Raw genomic sequence first — 17,864 nt, 5'->3', positions numbered from 1 at the left:
GCTTCTCAGTGCTGGGAAACAGGGCATGAGACCGGTCTGGTTGGGAGAACAGGTGCAGAACTCTGTCATGGACCAGCTTGTGGCAGGCCTGAACTGATAGGGCGAACTCTGAAATCTGTTTCCAAACACCATAGCACAGGACAGAGTGCTGTACTCATAGTGCAAGAGGAAGTAGCTGAAGAACTTGAAGCTGAAGAGTGCATTGCAGGAACAGCAGCAGAGTAGGCAAGTAAGGCAACCCAAAGCATTCAGGGTACTGATTCCTGAGTGCTGATTCCCAGGTGCTGAGAGTGGGAACAAATAAGACTTTGCTATTGCTAGATAGTCATTGGGAATCAAATCCTCCTACTGGGTGCTATGGAGAACTCCTCAGGAGAGTGTTGGGTGTCTGTAGTATAGGCTCTGGAGCTTGGTTTGGCAAAGATCTGTGTACCACCATCAGGGTGTCCTTCTGGCTGTCAGTCACACATTTGACCTGCTTAGGTCTTTTGCAAGGGTAAGGGAAGGATGGGCTACATTACAGAACATGCCCTTCAGGAGGGAGAAATGGGGAGAATTGTTGAGAGAAACATGGAGAGATGGTGCCAATCCATAACGTTTTCAGACACCGTATGCCTGTAGAGCTGGAGATTGTTGGTTTACACAAGTCTCATTTCTTAATGCCTTCCTTGCAGGGGGTTCTGACGATGCTTGGGCAGACGCAGAGGACATTTCAGAGGAAGATTCTGCACTGAGGTTTGTATGCATCGCTGACATGAGTTCATTCCTTGCTTTTGAAAAAACCTTGAATGCTAGTGGCTGGCTGAATCATTATGACTGGTGCTTGCTAATCTGCTGCCAGAGGAGGAGTCAGAGACAGAAAGATACAGGGCCATTTAAAAGAAGTTTGAATTACACAGGATTTTTACTTCACAATAAAAATTAGATCTCCAAGGTGAAGAAAATATTCTGCATCTTGCTTGCTTGTTGCAGAACAAAGCAAGATATGAGGAAGGAGACCCTAAGCACTAACTTTGCAGTATCAGCTCAGTGCAGAATCTGACTCTCACCTGTGGAGACAAGGCTTTCCTGTGGGCCTTTTTGACTAGAAGCAGTTCAGGAAAGAACTACAGCAGTATCACACAGGCAGTGGTCAATCTTCCTTGCTGATCTCACTTTGCCTTGTTCTGTTCACAGAAATGCAGACTCCCAGCTGTTTGACAAGGTCAGAGGACATGACATCAAGCTGCTTCGGTACCTCTCTGTCCGATATATCTGTGATCTGATGGTGGAAAACAAGAAGGTGAAGTTTGGCTTGAAGTGAGTCTGGATTCGCTTGTTTTCCTACAGGCTTTGAGTTGCAGCTAGCAGCCCTTGGGGAATTGTTACAGGGCACGCACTCAGCAGCCTAGGAGCAGTCACCAGAAGGGCAGTGCAGGAGGATCTGCTGGCCAGTGCTGTAGAGAGAAGCCCAAGGTTTTATTCCAGAGAGGGCTGTATCAGTGAGCAAAATAACTACTTTCACCCATCCTCTGCAGTCTGAATAGGCTTTCTCTGCAGAGCTTGAGGTAATTTTACAACTGCTTCTCAGAAAGGGGAGAGTTAAAGGAGCGCTCTGCTTGTGTGTAAGAGTAGGTAGAGATGTTTTGCCTGGTGTTTCCCTTGAAAGAAAGCTGTGATGTTACCTGTTGATCTGAATGTGTTGCATAAGTTCTGCCCCTGACGGCTCCTGAGCTGAGCCGTTGTGTGGGGTGGTGCAACAGGTACCTTCTGGATGCTGCAGCTCCTCAGCAAATACAGTACAAATGTCTGCTGTTTTCCTCTCGTCCTGTGCAGTGTGACGTCTTCTGAGAAGGTGGACAAAGCTCAACGTTACGCTGATTTCACGCTTCTCTCCATCCCATATCCAGGTACAGGACTGATGTCCAGAGGGACTCCCAAGGGACAGGTGACAATCTGCTTCTGGGGACTGGGAACTACTTGTGTGTGTGGTGGGATGACTGAGGCTTGCTTAATGTTTCCTTTGTTGGCTCTGGAGAGGATCTCTTTTAAACAGAATGGTACGTTGAATCCGCGTGGTGTGGAAGTGTGAGTCTGGGGCAGCAAAAGGATTTCTTGGTATTTGTAATGAATTGAAGCACAGAGAAAAAGTCTGAATGGTAGAGCTGAGGTTAAGATGGCCTTTGATTCCAGCCTGCTACGTGATGCAAAACATGGCACAAAGCAAGCTATATATAAAAACAACAATTCTTAGGAATTTTTCCTAGCTTTAGTGCTTCCAGAGAGCCTCTGTAGTATGTTCTCAATGCTAGGCATAGCAGTTAACCTGAGCCTGTAGTCTGTGATTGGGATGTGAACCACTCCAGTCCATCTCCCTGGCTAGATCAGTCCCTGTGCCTAGCAACCACTGCTGGGTCACTTGCTGCACTCTTAAAGATGAGCTGAATACTGCTGGCTGGCTGCTGCTCCCAGGCTCAGTAATGTGATTGGATATGAGGTTGCTGTGTTTGAAGTCTGTCTGTGAGATAGAATTTTTCTTCCTCGCGCACAGAGGAGAAGGGGGGTGAAAAAAGGAAAGTGGTTATGCATGATCCAAACCCACACCTTTCCTATATGACTTGTTGTTGCTCTTCAGCACCCAGGAGGTGGAGTACATGGAAAGAGGTGTATTTTTTTAATATAGAAATTAGTGACAACTGGAGAAGCTGCCTTAAGATTTCTGTTGAAGCTTCCTTACAGATGGCAGAGGTGTACAGAAATGAGTATTTCTGATTTCTGTAGCACATGCCATAGGTGTGTATCACTGCCATTTGTCTTGCTAAATGCAGATCACAGGAGAGACAGTGAGCACTGATTCTTTGCATTTGTAAGGAATGAGGAGACAGTAATTCCATAAAAATAAGCTGTGGAATTTTTACTGTGTGGGGATCTGCTTAGTGCACTCTTCTGGGACAGCCGCTGTCCCTTAGTGGCTCTTCAGTGCTGCACTAGAGATAAACCTTATCAAACTGGAAACTCCCTGCTGGTGTTGCCTGATTTTAGCAGTGCTTTTCCAGGGGAGAATACTGTCATTCTGTTAAATCTGAGTCACACACGTCTACAGATCAGGAACCCCTCTGGTACCTGGCAAAATGCAGTGGTATCACACGGTGGTATGTTCTTGCTAATGTTTCCAGGTTTGCATTGGAAAAGATTATCTCTGAGATTGTGAGATTCTCTTATCATAGATGAATAAACAAGTATGCAAACGTAAGCTAGGGTGAAAGATTTAGGTTAAAACAGGGTATCTGTGGAAGCTTATGTGCTCTCCAGTGCAAAAGCCCTCCTTTCCATCTGACTGGTAGTTGGCACTTGTGGGTGCCAACGCTTACTGCTATAATCCCTCGTTCTTTGCTTTAAGCCTGTGTTTAATTGGAGTTAAATCTCAACTGACAGTTTGACTGGCTGTGTGGTCTCTAAAACTAGTCTTGTCCTTCCACATACCTGCTTTTCACCACTGAAGTTACATATGACTTGCAGACTAGGAATTGTTGCTTGTGCATGCACAGGGCTGTCTTGGTGATGTGGGAACTGTGAAGCTTCCATTGCATACACAGTATCTCAGGAGAGGAGTTCTGTGTAGCCTGCAGGCATCCGCAGTGCTAATAGTGTTGCTCAGCTGTGACTAAGTGACTGCAGTTTGCAGCAGCGACTTCAAATAGTTGTTTGAGAAAAACAGGAGACAGAGGGCAGAAACTTCAGGAGGAGAGGGCTTGGAAGTTGTTGTGTAGCTATGCTTCCTTCATATACAGCAATTCTGGTGTTTGAAAGGGGAGGCTTAAATGTGACAGAAGCCACGGCTTCCTCTGACAGAGCCCTTTCTTGTTACCTGCAGCAGATGTTGTGTGAAGCTTGGCTTTCCCCAGGCCCTGCCAGCACATCTTTTGTTGATTGTTTCTCACCTGGGGTGCCGGGCTGATGCCTCAGATCTTCACAAGAGTCAGTGGCCCTGGGAAGCGTGGGTCCTGGATGAAACCTGTTGTTTGAGAAACAATGAACCAGTCCCTCAGACTCCACATTGCTGTGCCTTTGGAGTTTGCTCTTTGCTGTGTGAGTGTGCTTACTGCTGAGTGCTCTGAGCTGTTGCTGCTGGCAGGCCATGCTGCACACTGTACTGATTACTGCTCTTCACTTCCCACAGGCAACACTTTTGATTGGTTTGGTGCTTTGGAGCCCAGGGCTGCCAGCACTTCCAGTCCCACAGGGCCCAGATATCAGTTAGCTGAACGGTTGCTCGTTATCTCTTGTCTTGCAGGTTGTGAATTTTTTAAGGAGTACAAAGACCGGGATTATACAGCTGAAGGTCTCATATTTAACTGGAAACAGGTACAAAATGGAGAGCTGTGGGCTTTACTGACCTCTTAAGCCTTGGTTGTTCTTTTTTTTTTTTTTTTTTTCAAATCCTGTTGTGTTTTTTTTTCTCTCTAATTGTTTATTTGTTCTAGGATTATGTAGATGCTCCATTAAGTATCCCAGCGTCTGTGACCCAATCTCTCAGTATTGACTGGAGTGAGTACCAGGTGAGGAAAGTAGGCATCTCTGTGGGAGGTCAGAGATTTAATCAGGAAGGATCATTAAAGATCTGAAGTCTGTCTTGTTGCCGTCTCAGTAATCTGGTTTATTCCATATCATCCCAGTGGGAGTGAGGCTGCAGACTTGATTGTTCAGAATAGCAGTGGAAATCCTCTCCCCAAAAGCTCTGTGGCTTGGCACGTCCCAAGGCAGTTAACACTAACATCAAATCTGTTTCTGTAGCTTGTGTAAGCTAGCAGTCCATTAGGGAGATAAGGCAAGGAATGTGCCAGGAAATTAAAAGCAGTATTGCTTCTTAGCAGTCTTAGCACATGCCTGCAATAGGCAGGCTTTCTTGGCTATGGAGAAGAAAGGTCAACTTTCCCTTATGTGAGTAGTAGCCACAGTAACTAGGCACCTTCTTAGTGAATATGCTGTGTGTTTGTCCTACTACAGCAAAGGAGAGAATCGTAACTGAGCACAGTGTGTCTCCATCACTTATTGCTGCCACAGCATCACTGCTGGCAATTAACTCTTCTATGTTTGTCCTGGTTCCCACAAGGGAACATCACCTTGTATCGATCGGTGCGTGCCATTTCACACAGCAGTGGGCCTGCCAGTCCCCCAGCTTTTGAGACAACAGGCCGTGTGCTGCTCTGCAGCTGGAAGCACCACAGGATCAGCAGAACTCCAAGTGCTGGGGCACTGTTTGTCAGCATGAAAATAATTCCTGAGTGCCAGCATAAGCAGAATCACAGAGAAGTAGCTTGCAGTGTTGAAGCAGAACTAATGGGACCTCAGCTTGTTTATGACTAGAAAGTTGTTCAATAAAATACTGAGCAGCCAGTATTTTAGAAAGGATATTAATAATTGAAGAGGGCGTAAGAAACAGATGCAGAAATGAAATGATCTGGAGGATTGGAGGTGCTTCACTTAAGGCTAAAGTTCTTGGTCTGTTCAGCTAATCACAGGGGTGATGGGGATTGACTTGATTAGTGTGTAAGTACATTTACAGGAAGAAAATACACATTCTAAAGCAACCTTCAATCTAGGGAAGAAAAGCTGTGCAAGATGCAAAATCTCAAGTCTGAAATCAGTCATACAAATGAGGAAGAGCAGTCTTGAATGTTATTTGTGAAGATTTCTGTCAGAACAGGGTGCTCAAGGTGTGATGAACTGCGATCCCCAGACTAGGTGTTTGTTGGGCAGTGCTGCTGCTGAGCACAAGCTTCAGGTTGTGTATGGAGTAGATGAAAGCAAGTTTCTGGCTTGCAGTGTAGAGGGATAAAAGAGATAAAGGAGCGATTCCTTCAGGCAAAAGCACAGGGTTGGGTCCAATTGGGCAGATAAGACCTTAGAAGGATGTGTTTTCTGCTCTGGGTTTCGTGTGTGTCCCATTTCCCTACTGTTCTTGTTGCATAGGATGTGGAGCAGGGTAGTATGTTCTTCCTAGCAGAAGTTACAGGTGTGGTTGCACAACATGCGTGCACACAGCAAGGTGTTCTGTTGCTGGGGGTCGACATCTCTTACCCCAGTAACACTGTCCTAATGAAACATTTGTCCCTCTCCTTGTCTTTTTCTTGCTCATGCCATCCCATTTTCCTTGACTGAGTTCTGGCTTTGATCAGACTGCTAAAATTCCCTGCGTCTTCTCACAGCAGTGCTTGCAGGTGGCATGCTTGAGCATCTTCTTATGTGCTCCACCTTTTTTTCTTGTAGTGCTGGAGGTCTTTGAGTTCAGAGCCCCTCTGTGATGTTGCTGCCACTTGGATGTTTCTGCAGAAGCCCAGTGCCTGCCTGGAGCAGCCTGCAGCAGTCAGTCAGAGAATTCGGGATGAAGTGCTCAGGTTGTGGGGCTGGGCTGCTGATCTTGTTCTGCTCACCCTGTCTTTCTCCCTGCATTGCACACACAGCTGTAACATGGCTGCCAAAGCATTTTGTTAAGTGCACACGTGTGGGGGCAGAACTGGGTCAGCACTCCGTGGGTGTTTACCGGCTCGCTTCAGTCTGAGCACGGTCTGCTTGGAGCTTTGGGGCTGCAGGCAAACAGGCTGTGTGCCAGTCACACAGATAGTAATGATAGCTTTTAATTGTTTTAGTTTTTTTATATTCCTGCCAGACCAGAGCACCTTTTACAGAGGTTGGGTGGGAGTGGTTAGAGGACCAAGGGGAAACTCGTCACTCCAGCAAATGGAGTTATTTCTCTGGTAGACAAACAAGGAGTATGGCAAGCTCTAAACCACAGAACAACCTCCTGCTTATCTTCAACATTTCTTTTCCTGCACAGAGCTGGGACCTTGTACAACAGACGCAGAACTACCTGAAGCTGCTGATCTCTATCATCAATAGTGATGGTAAGGCAAACTCCTTTCTCCCAGCAGTCCAGCTGGAGCAGTTGCTTTCTCCAGAAGATCAGCTGATAGTGCAGTTGTGAGTCAGTTCCCAGTACCAAAGAGTCCCTTCGTGGAAAGCTTCACTTCTCTCTCTTCAAAAGAGGGTGGTGGTCCTCACACCTCAGCACTCCAGCTTTCTTCTTAAAGAGATGTTTGCTGATCTCTTGAAGATTCCACAGAGCAGGAAGGATGTCTCAAAACTAAAGTTTTTACTGATTTAAAGCTGAATAGAGAAATGGCTGCTCCTTTCCTTGTCACTTCTCAGTTGTTATTTTTTGGACCACCTGTGTTTTATCTCCCCAGTCTGAAGTCTCATGAGGCAGCTATTCTGGAGTTCCTTTCATCTTTTGTCACTGCAGTCACCCCAGCCTTTTGAAGGGGGCGTATTGCCATAAGTTGCTGTCCCATTCCCTGTGGACATACAGTGACTTTATAAAGTCAGCACTGTTGGTCAGATAGAGCCATGGCTGTTCTGCCTGCCCAGCCCAATGCAGACTCTCCTGCAGATTGGGACACACTGCTGGGACTTTCTCTCTGGAGAGCAGTGGAGTGGTGCCCAGTGTTTGCCTCTGCTCAGTTTGTATCAGTCAAAAAGGCCGATAAGACTGAGAGTGAGTGCTCAGTTGGAGCAGTATCTCTGATATGGGGATAGATTGTGATAGTGGTTTGTAATTGGGTGAGTATATGCTCTGGGCAGCAAAATGATGTTCATACCTAGTGACTTCATGTCCTGAGCAGCTGTCAGAAACAAGACAATCCATCAGCCAAGGTTGCTGACAACCCAGGAAGCTCTGTGTAGGTTTGTTGGCTGCCCTGTTCAAGACAAAATGTTCTGACTTGGTGACTTAGCTCTGTTTTTGGGCTCAGGTTGTGGGGACGGAGAGTAGCTTGTCACTACAGATCTGCCAGAAAGAAAAGTAATTACTCTTGTTATAACATCCATTTGTTTCCTCTCCTTTCTGCTCCCACCTGGACCAGATGACAGCGGGCTCCTGGTGCATTGTATATCCGGCTGGGATCGAACTCCTCTCTTCATCTCCTTACTGCGCCTCTCCTTATGGGCTGTGAGTACCCAGCTGATCTTGTAGGCCTGATTATTTGGAGGGTGAGTGGCAGTGTCACACAGAAAAAACTGGTGAGAGCAGTTAAGGTTCCTTTTAGTTATCTTGGCTTCAGAGAGTGTGTGGACTGGCTTTGATGTGGAGTCCCACACACAGTCCTGCCATCAGACTCACTATCACAGGCAGGTAGAACAAGGTATTTGCAGCTTTGCTCAGGGGATTCTTTGTCCTGAAGACTGCCAAGATTGTCAGGGTTTGGAACCCTGTGTGCAGTAACCAGGAGGGTGTCTGTCTCGTTCTGCAGGAAGAGCAGAGCAGGCTGGGCTTCTTGTTTTGCCACAAGAGTTTTCTGTAGATCACACACACTCAAATCCCAGTCTGCAGGATTGCTGCTTGAAGACTGCCTCTCATTTGCTTCACAGGATGGACTGATCCACGTGTCCCTGGAGCCATCTGAGATTCTCTACCTGACGGTGGCCTATGACTGGTTTCTCTTTGGGTAGGCACACTAAGGATGACATCCACAAGCAAACTTGTGCTCCTCTGCTAATCCTGGTTTCTGGGTGTGTGAGTGACCTCTCATCTTTGTTCTCCCTCCAGGCACATGTTAGTCGATCGACTCAATAAGGGAGAAGAGGTGAGTGTCTGATCTGGAACAGTACCTGAACTTTCTGTTCTGAGGGTACTTGTTTATGATAGCAGTGTTCGTTGCCTGCTTCTTGATAACATCAGTAGTTTGATTGGGCTTCAAAAGGACTTTTGAGGTGCTGGAGATGCGAGGTCAGAGCCTTGCCTGTACTTCTTGATGCGTAAGCTGTGAGAATGTGTCTTTAGGACCACAGTTTGGTTGGTTGGTGTCAGTCCTCCTGGTTCCACACTTCAGCTATTGGTGTTTAGGCTCCTGGTAAAGGAGTGCCAGGACTTGCTCAGCAGCAAGAAGGGAGTCCTAAGACTGGAAGGGAGTCCTGGAAGTTTGTAGTCTTGTGTGTTAGTCCTGAATACCTGCCCTCCTGCCTGGGTGTTGCTCATGGCAGATGTGCTATCACAGATGCATGGAGTTGCTTGTGCTGGTTCTAGGATATGTATCTGAAGTTGCACAGGTGTACGAGAAGGCCAGGATGGAATGTTGGCAGCCCTTTGCAGTTTGGTAGCTCCAGATTCCTTGCTATCTCCCTCCTGCCAGCATCTCCTCACCAAGATAAGAGGCTGCATGGAGCCTAGGCTCATTTCTGAACTGCTCTTCTCTCTCTCTTTGCTTAGATTTTCTTTTTCTGCTTCAATTTTCTGAAGCACATCACCTCTGAGGAGTTCTCTGGTGTGAAGTCACAGAGGTAAGGAGCCTGTGCTTGATGCTGCACGGGCTGCAGAGCCAAGGAGCTCGTTAATGCTGTTCCTTTGGGGAGATGGAAGCCCTGGTGTCCTGGCCCAGTTTTCCTTAATTTATTCAGCACTCTGAAGGCTGCAAAATGGGGCCGAGGCTTGTGAGGTGCCACGTTGTGCTCTGAAAAACTGCCCATGCTGAAATGTGCTTCTACTTAATGACTATGTGGCTGCTGTAGCACGGATGGACCAAAAGATGTGCACACTGTCCAGCACTGCTGGGGGGAGTGGGGTGGCTGGTTTTTAAGAGGCTGCTAAGCATTAACCTCTTCCTAGTTCAGGAGAGGCAAGAAGAAGCAAGCTGTGCCCTGCAGAAGTCTGCTGGCTCTGAATTAGCACGTGACTGCCTGCAGCCTGTTGCCAGCCTGTCAAAGCACAGGGTGTGTGGGCTGGGACTGTTAGGAAGTGCTGCACACCAGCCCCAGCCCCTCTCCTTTGCCCCTGTGCAGCTGATGTCCTTCCCACTGCTGTGTGCAGCAGAGATGGGCTGTGGCTATTGCCAGCCTCCACACAACACTGGAACATGGCTGAAGTAACCCTGACTTTTTTTTCCCCAGAAGGAAGAGTTTGCCACCTGGCTTCACCTTGGAAGAGATCTGCATGCTCAGTGAGTGCTTCTGCTGAGCATCAGTGCCCTGTGGTGCTGGTAATGGTTGATCACTTGGGGGCTTGGGTTGCCAGCAACAGGGTGACTACAGATGGGTATGCTTCCCTTGGGCCTTGCTAGCATTAGGCCCTCAGGGCAAACAGAAAGAGTATTGCTTTAGGGGAGGGGGAGTAAGTGACACCAGGCTGGTTTTCAGGTAGTTCTGTTTGCTTTTTCCTAGAGCAGAGAGACCGAGGAAGCACCACGAGTCTGAGCAGCGACTTCTCCCTGGGGATGGAAAGCTCCCCTGGAGCAGCAGGGAGCTTCACATATGAAGCAGTGGAGCTGATGCCAGCGGGAGCACAGGCCCAAGCAACATGGTGAGGAAATAACCACTCAGTGGGATGCAGAACAAAAAGATCAGGCACTGAGCACTGTAGAAAAATGCTCTGAAATCCCTCACTATCCAGGTCTGCTCTCTGTGGCAGATACCCTACAATGGGAAGAGGAATTCAGTAATCAGAGGCTTTGCCACTTGGAGAACACCCCACACCCATGTCAGGGTGTCCCCAGTGAGATACAGCAGCTTTTGTTCATTTTCAATAGCTTTGCTGTTCAACATTGTCCAGAAAGCATTTCATCACTTCTAAAAGATCATTCTGAACTACATGAAAATATGACATTTGGCAACAGCCTCCCCAGGGATCAGCAGAGAGACAGAAAGCTTCCTTGTCCTAAAATGAAATTTAATCTGTTGATAAAAGAGTTCATACGGGAGATGGTGCAGTTAGTGGTAGGTGGACTATGTGGCCAAGAATCCCCTCAAAACTTAAGTCCCTCAACCTACAAAGTGTGTGAGATGGAAACAGGTTGCTTCTTCAGGATACTTCTGGGAGAGGCTATGAAATGATGGGTGTTCCCTGCTGGTAGAGGGTCCTGCAGGAGTCTGCTGAGTATCCCAGTGACTGTCTGGAAGCAGGGACCGGGGAAAGTGTCTGATGGCTGCTCTGGCACGGGTGTTGTGCTTGTGGAGTTCCTGGTGCTGTTTGGGGATTTCAGAACCTTTCTGTAAAGTTGCCCCTCTCAGTTTAATTTTTCTCTCCTCTCCCTCAGCACATATGAAGATGCTATTTTATATTGCAATTATTTTAAATTAAATCTGGGTTGTGCTGGAGGCAGCTGGAAATCCTCTGGGACTGAGCCTACAGCCATGCTAGTGGCAGCAGCCTTTCTAAGGCACTTTGTGAGTCAACTTATAAAACGCTGAAGCAGGGAAGAGAAAATCTTCCTGCAGAATCACAGGACAGCAATATTGCCCTCCTTCCCCCCAAACCATATTTGCCAATTTTTAATTACAGAGTTGTCTTTAACACAAAGAGCCTACCTATCCACAGCAAAAATTCTGCAGCAAGTAGAGAAGAGTTTTCCATTTGCATGTCTACAGAGTAAGAAACTAGAAGTTTACATTGCTCTGAACTATGCTGTGGGATACTCAGGACACATGGACTGGATCATGCAGCCCAAAGCATATGTGTGATCTTGAAAAGATGTGGCAGTGGCTAGAGCACACTGCAGGACATCCCATCTTACTTGTATGTATCAGGGCTTGATTTTGTGATGCATTGTGAGCCCTGCACAAGTGGTAGTGAGGGAGCTAGGCGTGAATGTCTTGCTGCAGCCTGTTGGGGCTGGGTAATCTGGAGAGCAAGCAGAACTTACACAAACATTGTCATTGGTAGGGAGTTGGGCTGTGCATGGCTAAGAGGGATGTACATCTTTGTACTGAAAAAAGTGGGCTCAAGGCCTGCTTGCACAGGGAGGCATTTGTTTTTTAGCTTTACAAACCTGACTGCTGGCTGTGCTTGGAGATGTTGGCAGCTATGATAACGTGAGATGAATAATGCTTGAGAGAGTCTGTGGTGTGATATTTGAGGGTGGACACACTTCAAGAAGTGAAGGGAGGATATCATGCTTCCCACTGTATGATGAGCCTGTCTTTAGCTGCACTTGCTGACAGTTCTTGATCTCAGTGAAAGCTCAGGGGCCCTTTTCAGGAAGAACTGTATCTTCTCTTTGTGTTAATTTGCCTTGGTTTTTTCCTATTTACTTGTGTACATAGCAATATCTTCGCCCATTTCACTGTGCTGTTGAAAGGGGAAACGTTCTTGGGACTTCTCCAGGAAAAAAAAAAACTAATGTAAAAAAGAGAACCTCCTGAATGTGGAGCAGCAGTGATGTGAATTAGTTTCAGATACGTGTGTTTGTTTAGCATGTAGCTGGACAGTAATGTGAGCTAAGATCTGATGCAGCAGTGGACAGCAAATTGTGCACAAGAGCAAATGCGTTGGCTGGAAGAGAAAACAAAACTGTGGGCTGTTCTCACCAAGAGGGAGAAAACTGAAATGTACCTGCATCTGGACAGGAAAATAACACTGGTGTAGCGTCCCTGCAACCCTCATCAGTAGGCAACAACACCCACCTGTCTGGGCTCCTCGGCTGGTACACTTTGTAGAGTTTAGAACAGAATGAAATGGTCTTTCCCTGCTGGGAGGCCCCTTGTCTGAGGTGTTTTTACAGCTAGACTAAACAAAGTGCTCGCAGTATGTGTGTGGGCTGATGTATTCTCCTGTCTCTGATTTGCAGGTCACGTGGATGGTGATCTGTAAAAGAACAGGTTAGAAGGGGTTGAGCTCACTGTACCCCTGTCACTGTGCAACCTGTGACTCCTTGAGAGGAGGGCAGGTTCGGGGGAAACATGGGTTTGTAGCTGCCGGTTGAAATGTGGCCTGTTATGGAAAGGATTCCTACTTGAAAAATGTGAGAAAGCCAGCTTTCTCAACCAGATCTTCTGTCCTGCAGGAGGAAGAGCAGTGCATCATCACCTCAGGCCGTGCTCTGGAGCAGGGCACAGCAGTCTGAAGACAGGCTGCCTTCTGCAGGGATGGTTGAAGTCAAGTCCTCCAGCTCCTCCTCATCAACCCATTCTGATAACTTTCTGAGGATTGGAAGCAGCCCACTGGAGGTGCCCAGATCCAGGTGAGATGGGATGAAGCAGAGCATTTCTCAGCAAAACAAAAGCTGGGTAAAGAGTGCTCGACTGCCTGCGTACAGTTCTGAGAACCATGGAGCAGGTGGGTTTGTATATACAAACAGGCTTCAGGAGGCCTGTTCTTGGTGAGCTTGAACTTGTGGGAAATGCTTGCCACCTAATACCAAGCCCTGCCTCAGCCCATCTAGAGGAGTGAGGAACTGTGCCAATAACAACTGGGTATTTGTTCTGCCTGTCCTTACACCTGCCTCAATTCCACAAGGTCTGGCTTCTCTGCATTCTGCATGCTCTCATAGCACTCCTTCTGTCAAATGCATTTACAGGGATATGCAGTGGTGGCGTTTTGGGGGAAGGAAACATTTCAAGCCAAGCAGACTTTACTCTGCAGCTATCCAGGCCCCTTTTCCATTCAGCGATGTTTCTGATACTGCAGGGTGAAAAACTCTGGCTGCTGGTGGTGAGCAGGGAGGCAAGCTGTGAGTGCTGGGACAGCCCTGAGGGTCTCCTGAAAGGCCGTGTTCTGTGGTGCAGCTGGGAGATGGGGACTGGACCTGGGAAGGGGTTGGGATAGCTGATCTCTAGAGATCCCTTCCAAAAACCACAATTCTGTGATTCTGGGTCTAATCTCATGCCATAACAAAGGATATCTGGCACCCTTCTGAAGTCTGCTGCTGCAGTAGGGCAAGGTAGAGTGGTGAGCTAAGCTAGGGAAGAAAGAACAGAGCCTGTGGAGCAAACACCACGCATTTAGGCCGACGGGATAAAGAGGCTCTTAGATAAGAGGTTGCTGTTAACAGCATCAAACGCTTGTGTTGTCTCTGCAGGTTTTCTGAAGAGTCTTTTTCTAGTGAATTCCCTTCATAATAGCCAGCAGCCACATTTTAGTACATTCTCATCACGTGGAAAATAGTGACAAACAAGTAGAGCACTGAAAATTTACATGACTGTTTACCAAGGTTCTTGATTCCAGAGCAAAATCACTGACAGTTATCATACATGACGCTAACTGTTCTCCCCAGGGAAAGAGATCAATAGGATGTTTTTCAGTTGTTGCTGGAGCCCACCTCTGCATTCTCTGTCAGATGAAACAAGTCTTCCAAGAAGAAAGCATAATACTGGAGAGAAAGCAGCTTGTCTTGCGGTCTGCTCTTGCTCATAACAGCAATGCCTCTGCTGCTGCGTGCAGTCTCATGCCATTCCCAAGACAGAGGTGGCTGCTCAGTACTGGGCTGCATAAACTGCCTGGTAGTGAGCTTGCAGCAGTGCTTTGGAAGCTGTTTATAATGCTTCAGTTGGCCTCTGCTCTGTGGGAGCGAAGGAGGGAAACAGAGTAGGCAGAACAGCACCACAGGAAGGGGCTGATCGCAATCCCTGGGGTTTGTGTTCCTGGGGCTCAGAGCTAGTAAAGCCAGTAATTAGCTTTCCTCTGGATGTGTCTGGTTGAGGAGTTTATAAGCTTTTGGATGTTCAGTGCCTGTGGCTGTCAGGTGTTTAGAATTGGCATCCCCAGGGCTTGAGGCAGTAGGCAAGCATAGTGCAGAAGCTTGTTACTTCCCAGGCCACAGTCTCTGGGGATGACTTTTCACTCTCCCAGTGAATAACTCTGAGGAGAAGTTGCAGTATTCCCGTTATAAGAGGTAAATGTGTTCTGGATTCTGCTCTAAGCATTCCTTTATGACCTTTGTACTAGTTTCTGTTGCAACATAAAGTTTTTATAACCTTTCAACACAGCAAAGGTGTATCAGCCCATCCATGGTCCCTGTTGACTTTTGTGAACAAGGCAGCGTGAAGGGCTGAGCTGGGGAAAAATGTGCATAGGGTGAAATATAGAGGATAAGAGGGATCCTCCTTACACAATCTGAAACCAAGAGAACAGAAGAATCCATTGTGAGGACAAAATGGTGAAGTCAGCTGATGCAAAGGTGGTAACCTGCTGGCCTCATGCTGGCTGGAGATGGTGTACATTTGTATGCTTTCATCTCTGGTGTCACCTGGGCTTCCTCTACTCCTCTCCATGCAGGCTAGAGGAAATGAGCCTGGAGACCCTGCTGAGAGTGGGTGGAATTGTCAAGACAACGGCTGAACTGAGCTTCTCTTTGAAGCCAAGTCTTCTGGCACCATTGTGCTCCTTTGCCTCGTAGTCCCTTGCCAGATCAGCCCGACTCTGGTCTCTGCCCTGCCTGCCTCCTCAGGATACATAACATTGATGCAGCTTTGCTAGCTGAGGACTCGAGCAGTGCATTGCCTTGTTGAATGATGACGTGCCTTACATCTGTGTGGCCTGAGCATGGTAGGGTTTGTCTCCAAAGAGAGATCTCGCTCAGTTTGGCTGTGTCAGTCTGAATTTGCCCAGTGAACTTTATGCAGGTAACGGTTATCACAGTATCTTCAGCCACCATTTTTCATCTTGAAGGAAAACTAGAGTCCTTTTTTGTGGGGAGAAAGAGTATGTCTGTGATGGAAGGAAGAGTTAACTTCTCTCGCTCCCTGAACAATGCCAGGACTGGGATGGAAAGGCTGTAGCACAAAGACTAATCACGATGCCAAAAATACCTTTATCTCTGCAATACTGCTGCAGGTTAGCACCCTAGCCTCTTAAGATGAAGAAACCACTGTACTTGACTTCCTAATCCTCTGGTTGTGTGGCCATAGCAACAAAACACTTAACCACTGCAGCAGCAGTAGAGGAAAAGTGGTTGCTTGTAAAATGCCAGCAGGCACCCTCCAGGCAGTTTGCATAAACAGCCCAGTCCATGTGCTGGCAGGCAGGGAGCTCAGCAGGGAATGAGAAGGGGAAGCGAGCTGGCCGAGAGATGAGCAGCATGTGAGCAAGCTGCTGGGCAAGGAGCTGGAGTGTCCAAAAGGAAGGAGCTGCACGTGCCAGGTGAGCCAGTAGGAGCCAAGCCGCTCTCTTAGCTGGGGTGTGACAGCAGCCTCCTTGTCATCCCATCCTTTGAGTCCTGCTTTTCATCCAGATGTCCTGGGTGCCCATATGTCCCTGGGTGATTCTCGTTAGGCAAAGCAGTACAAAGGCAGATTTGAAAGGCAGGCTCTCACTAGGCAGCCTTTCTAGCTTATCCCAGTGGTAAGATCAATCTGGTGAGGGCAAACGTGCGTGAAGATGCAGCACAGATGATTTACAGTTGTTCTTGTTCTATAAACTGAGAGCTCTGAGTACAGCAGAGAGTGTGTATCGACTCAAAGTCCTTGCCTGTGAATGGGCACTGTTAGATGCAAACACAGGACATCTTTTACAAGCCGCTAATAATCTAAGCATCCCATGACACTGCAGAAAAACCCTGTATCTGTGTCAGGGATTTGGTGTGTGTGCACATACTGCTAACATGGATTAGCAGATGGATAATCTTTGGTTGAATGTGCTTTTGCTAAGTCAATTAAACAAAAGCTGTAGTACTGTAGTCTGAAGAGTTAAGCCGTGGAGGAGCTGCTTTGATCAACAGTCACAGAGAGCTCTCTTGTCGAAGGGCAGGAGGTGCTTTGGTCTGGAGAGGGTGCAGTGAACACGGAGGGGCAGGGAAGCTGCTGTTCCTTAGCTTTGGGTCTTCGGTAGTGGTGAGACTGCACGTGCACTGTGTCTTTTGCTCCCTACACCCACCTGCCCTCGGAGCTGTGTCTGCGATGCGACAGCAGTAAGACTCGGGACGGCAACCGCAGCAGGACAGGAACTGCTTACAAGAACGTTTTCTGGATCTGTTGCAAGATGATGCCACCAAAGCAGCTTGCCAGGACGCTGGCTGGCACGTGACTGTGCTCCAACATGGTTGTGCTCACACAGCGCCGGTTGCTCGGGCTGCTGCAGCACCAACAGCCTGCAGATAGCCGACTGGGATCCAGGCAGGGCCGTCAGCGTGGCTCCCTGCCACCTATTCCCACGCACAGGTGGGAAGGGCTGCCCTTTACTCCAGGTTGCCACAGTCTGCCCGCACACACGGTACCTACTTCACACTTGCATTTGAGGCACAGAGCATATGCTGGCAAATGAGCTGCTTCCTAAACAGCTCTAGGTATGTGGAAACGTGGCAGGTGAGCGGGGGCAGAACAGGGCAGGATGAGAGCCTGGCTGTTGGGTGCTTGGCACTCATCTCGCTTACGTGTTAAGGAATGGAAGGATTCCTGGTTGCTGCTCTGCCTCCAGTATTGGCTCTTCTCTGGCAAACGGGTGTCCATGTGCTCTGAAATGCTCTATTTTGTGCAGCATGTTGCATGGGAAGCGCTGACCTAATTAAAAGGAATCGTTTCAGGCTAGGAATTGCCAGTTTGTGGACTGCTAAAGGTCCTTCCTTCTGTGAAAGAACAGCTTGCAGCTCATCTCTGTTTTGCTAATCTAATTTTGTTAATTTTGCACTTTTGAGGGAGTTTCTTCCCACTCGTGGACCTGAGGAGGTGGGTGTGTGAAGCTCACTTTCATTCTCTTTCTGTCTGCCATTGGATGTCTGTGGCAGATACAGCAACTTGAAGCCTTGCTGTATCTCCTCTGCTAACCGTGTCAGCTTTGCTGTAGCTGTCCGGCTGCTTCCCAAGCCCCTCTGTGCTATCCTTAAAGCTAGCCATCCTCTGGCAGGGCTGTCATATGTTGCAAACCTGTTGTTCTTACAGGTTTGGGGCCCAGGCCTTTTATCCCAGTATCAGAAGCTTGCACTGAGGCACCAGTGAAGCCCTTTTTGTGTCTGCAACAAACCTTTGCAAGGAGCCTTCAGGGGTACGAACACCAGGAAGATTTTCACCTCTGGCATTAACTAGATTGCACTGGTTAGCCTACAGATCTGGTCTTGGTCTCAAGCTCAGCTTTTAAAAAGCTCCACCACCACTGCAGCACAAGAAGCACAAGGTTTCTCATTTTGTCT

The 17,864-nt window shown here is 47.8% G+C and overlaps 1 protein-coding gene across 3 annotated transcripts in view; it reads left to right on the top strand.

Moving 5' to 3' along the window:
• The window catches only part of MTMR14 (myotubularin related protein 14), a 29,869-nt gene that overhangs the window by 6,054 nt on the left and 5,951 nt on the right, over positions 1 to 17,864 (top strand). For 2 of the 3 annotated variants that reach the window (XM_042823288.1, XM_042823289.1), the window contains exons 5-17: positions 675 to 735; positions 1,177 to 1,299; positions 1,816 to 1,889; positions 4,274 to 4,344; positions 4,464 to 4,538; positions 6,818 to 6,884; positions 7,902 to 7,987; positions 8,407 to 8,483; positions 8,585 to 8,621; positions 9,245 to 9,315; positions 9,922 to 9,971; positions 10,192 to 10,330; positions 12,810 to 12,986. In XM_042823288.1, the coding sequence (XP_042679222.1) occupies positions 675 to 735; positions 1,177 to 1,299; positions 1,816 to 1,889; positions 4,274 to 4,344; positions 4,464 to 4,538; positions 6,818 to 6,884; positions 7,902 to 7,987; positions 8,407 to 8,483; positions 8,585 to 8,621; positions 9,245 to 9,315; positions 9,922 to 9,971; positions 10,192 to 10,330; positions 12,810 to 12,986 (1,108 nt within the window). Of the gene's footprint in view, positions 1 to 674; positions 736 to 1,176; positions 1,300 to 1,815; positions 1,928 to 4,273; positions 4,345 to 4,463; positions 4,539 to 6,817; positions 6,885 to 7,901; positions 7,988 to 8,406; positions 8,484 to 8,584; positions 8,622 to 9,244; positions 9,316 to 9,921; positions 9,972 to 10,191; positions 10,331 to 12,809; positions 12,987 to 17,864 lie in introns of all 3 variants that reach the window. The other variant, XM_042823290.1, reaches the window with a different exon arrangement.

Source organism: Centrocercus urophasianus, unplaced genomic scaffold (genome assembly GCF_019232065.1).
Source record: "Centrocercus urophasianus isolate 14NV4802_14NV808 unplaced genomic scaffold, USGS_Curo_1.0 seq_22, whole genome shotgun sequence".
Classification (NCBI taxonomy): domain Eukaryota; kingdom Metazoa; phylum Chordata; class Aves; order Galliformes; family Phasianidae; genus Centrocercus; species Centrocercus urophasianus.
The sequence above is the reverse complement of the archived record's forward strand: the minus strand, read 5'-3'. Positions and strand labels throughout refer to the sequence as shown.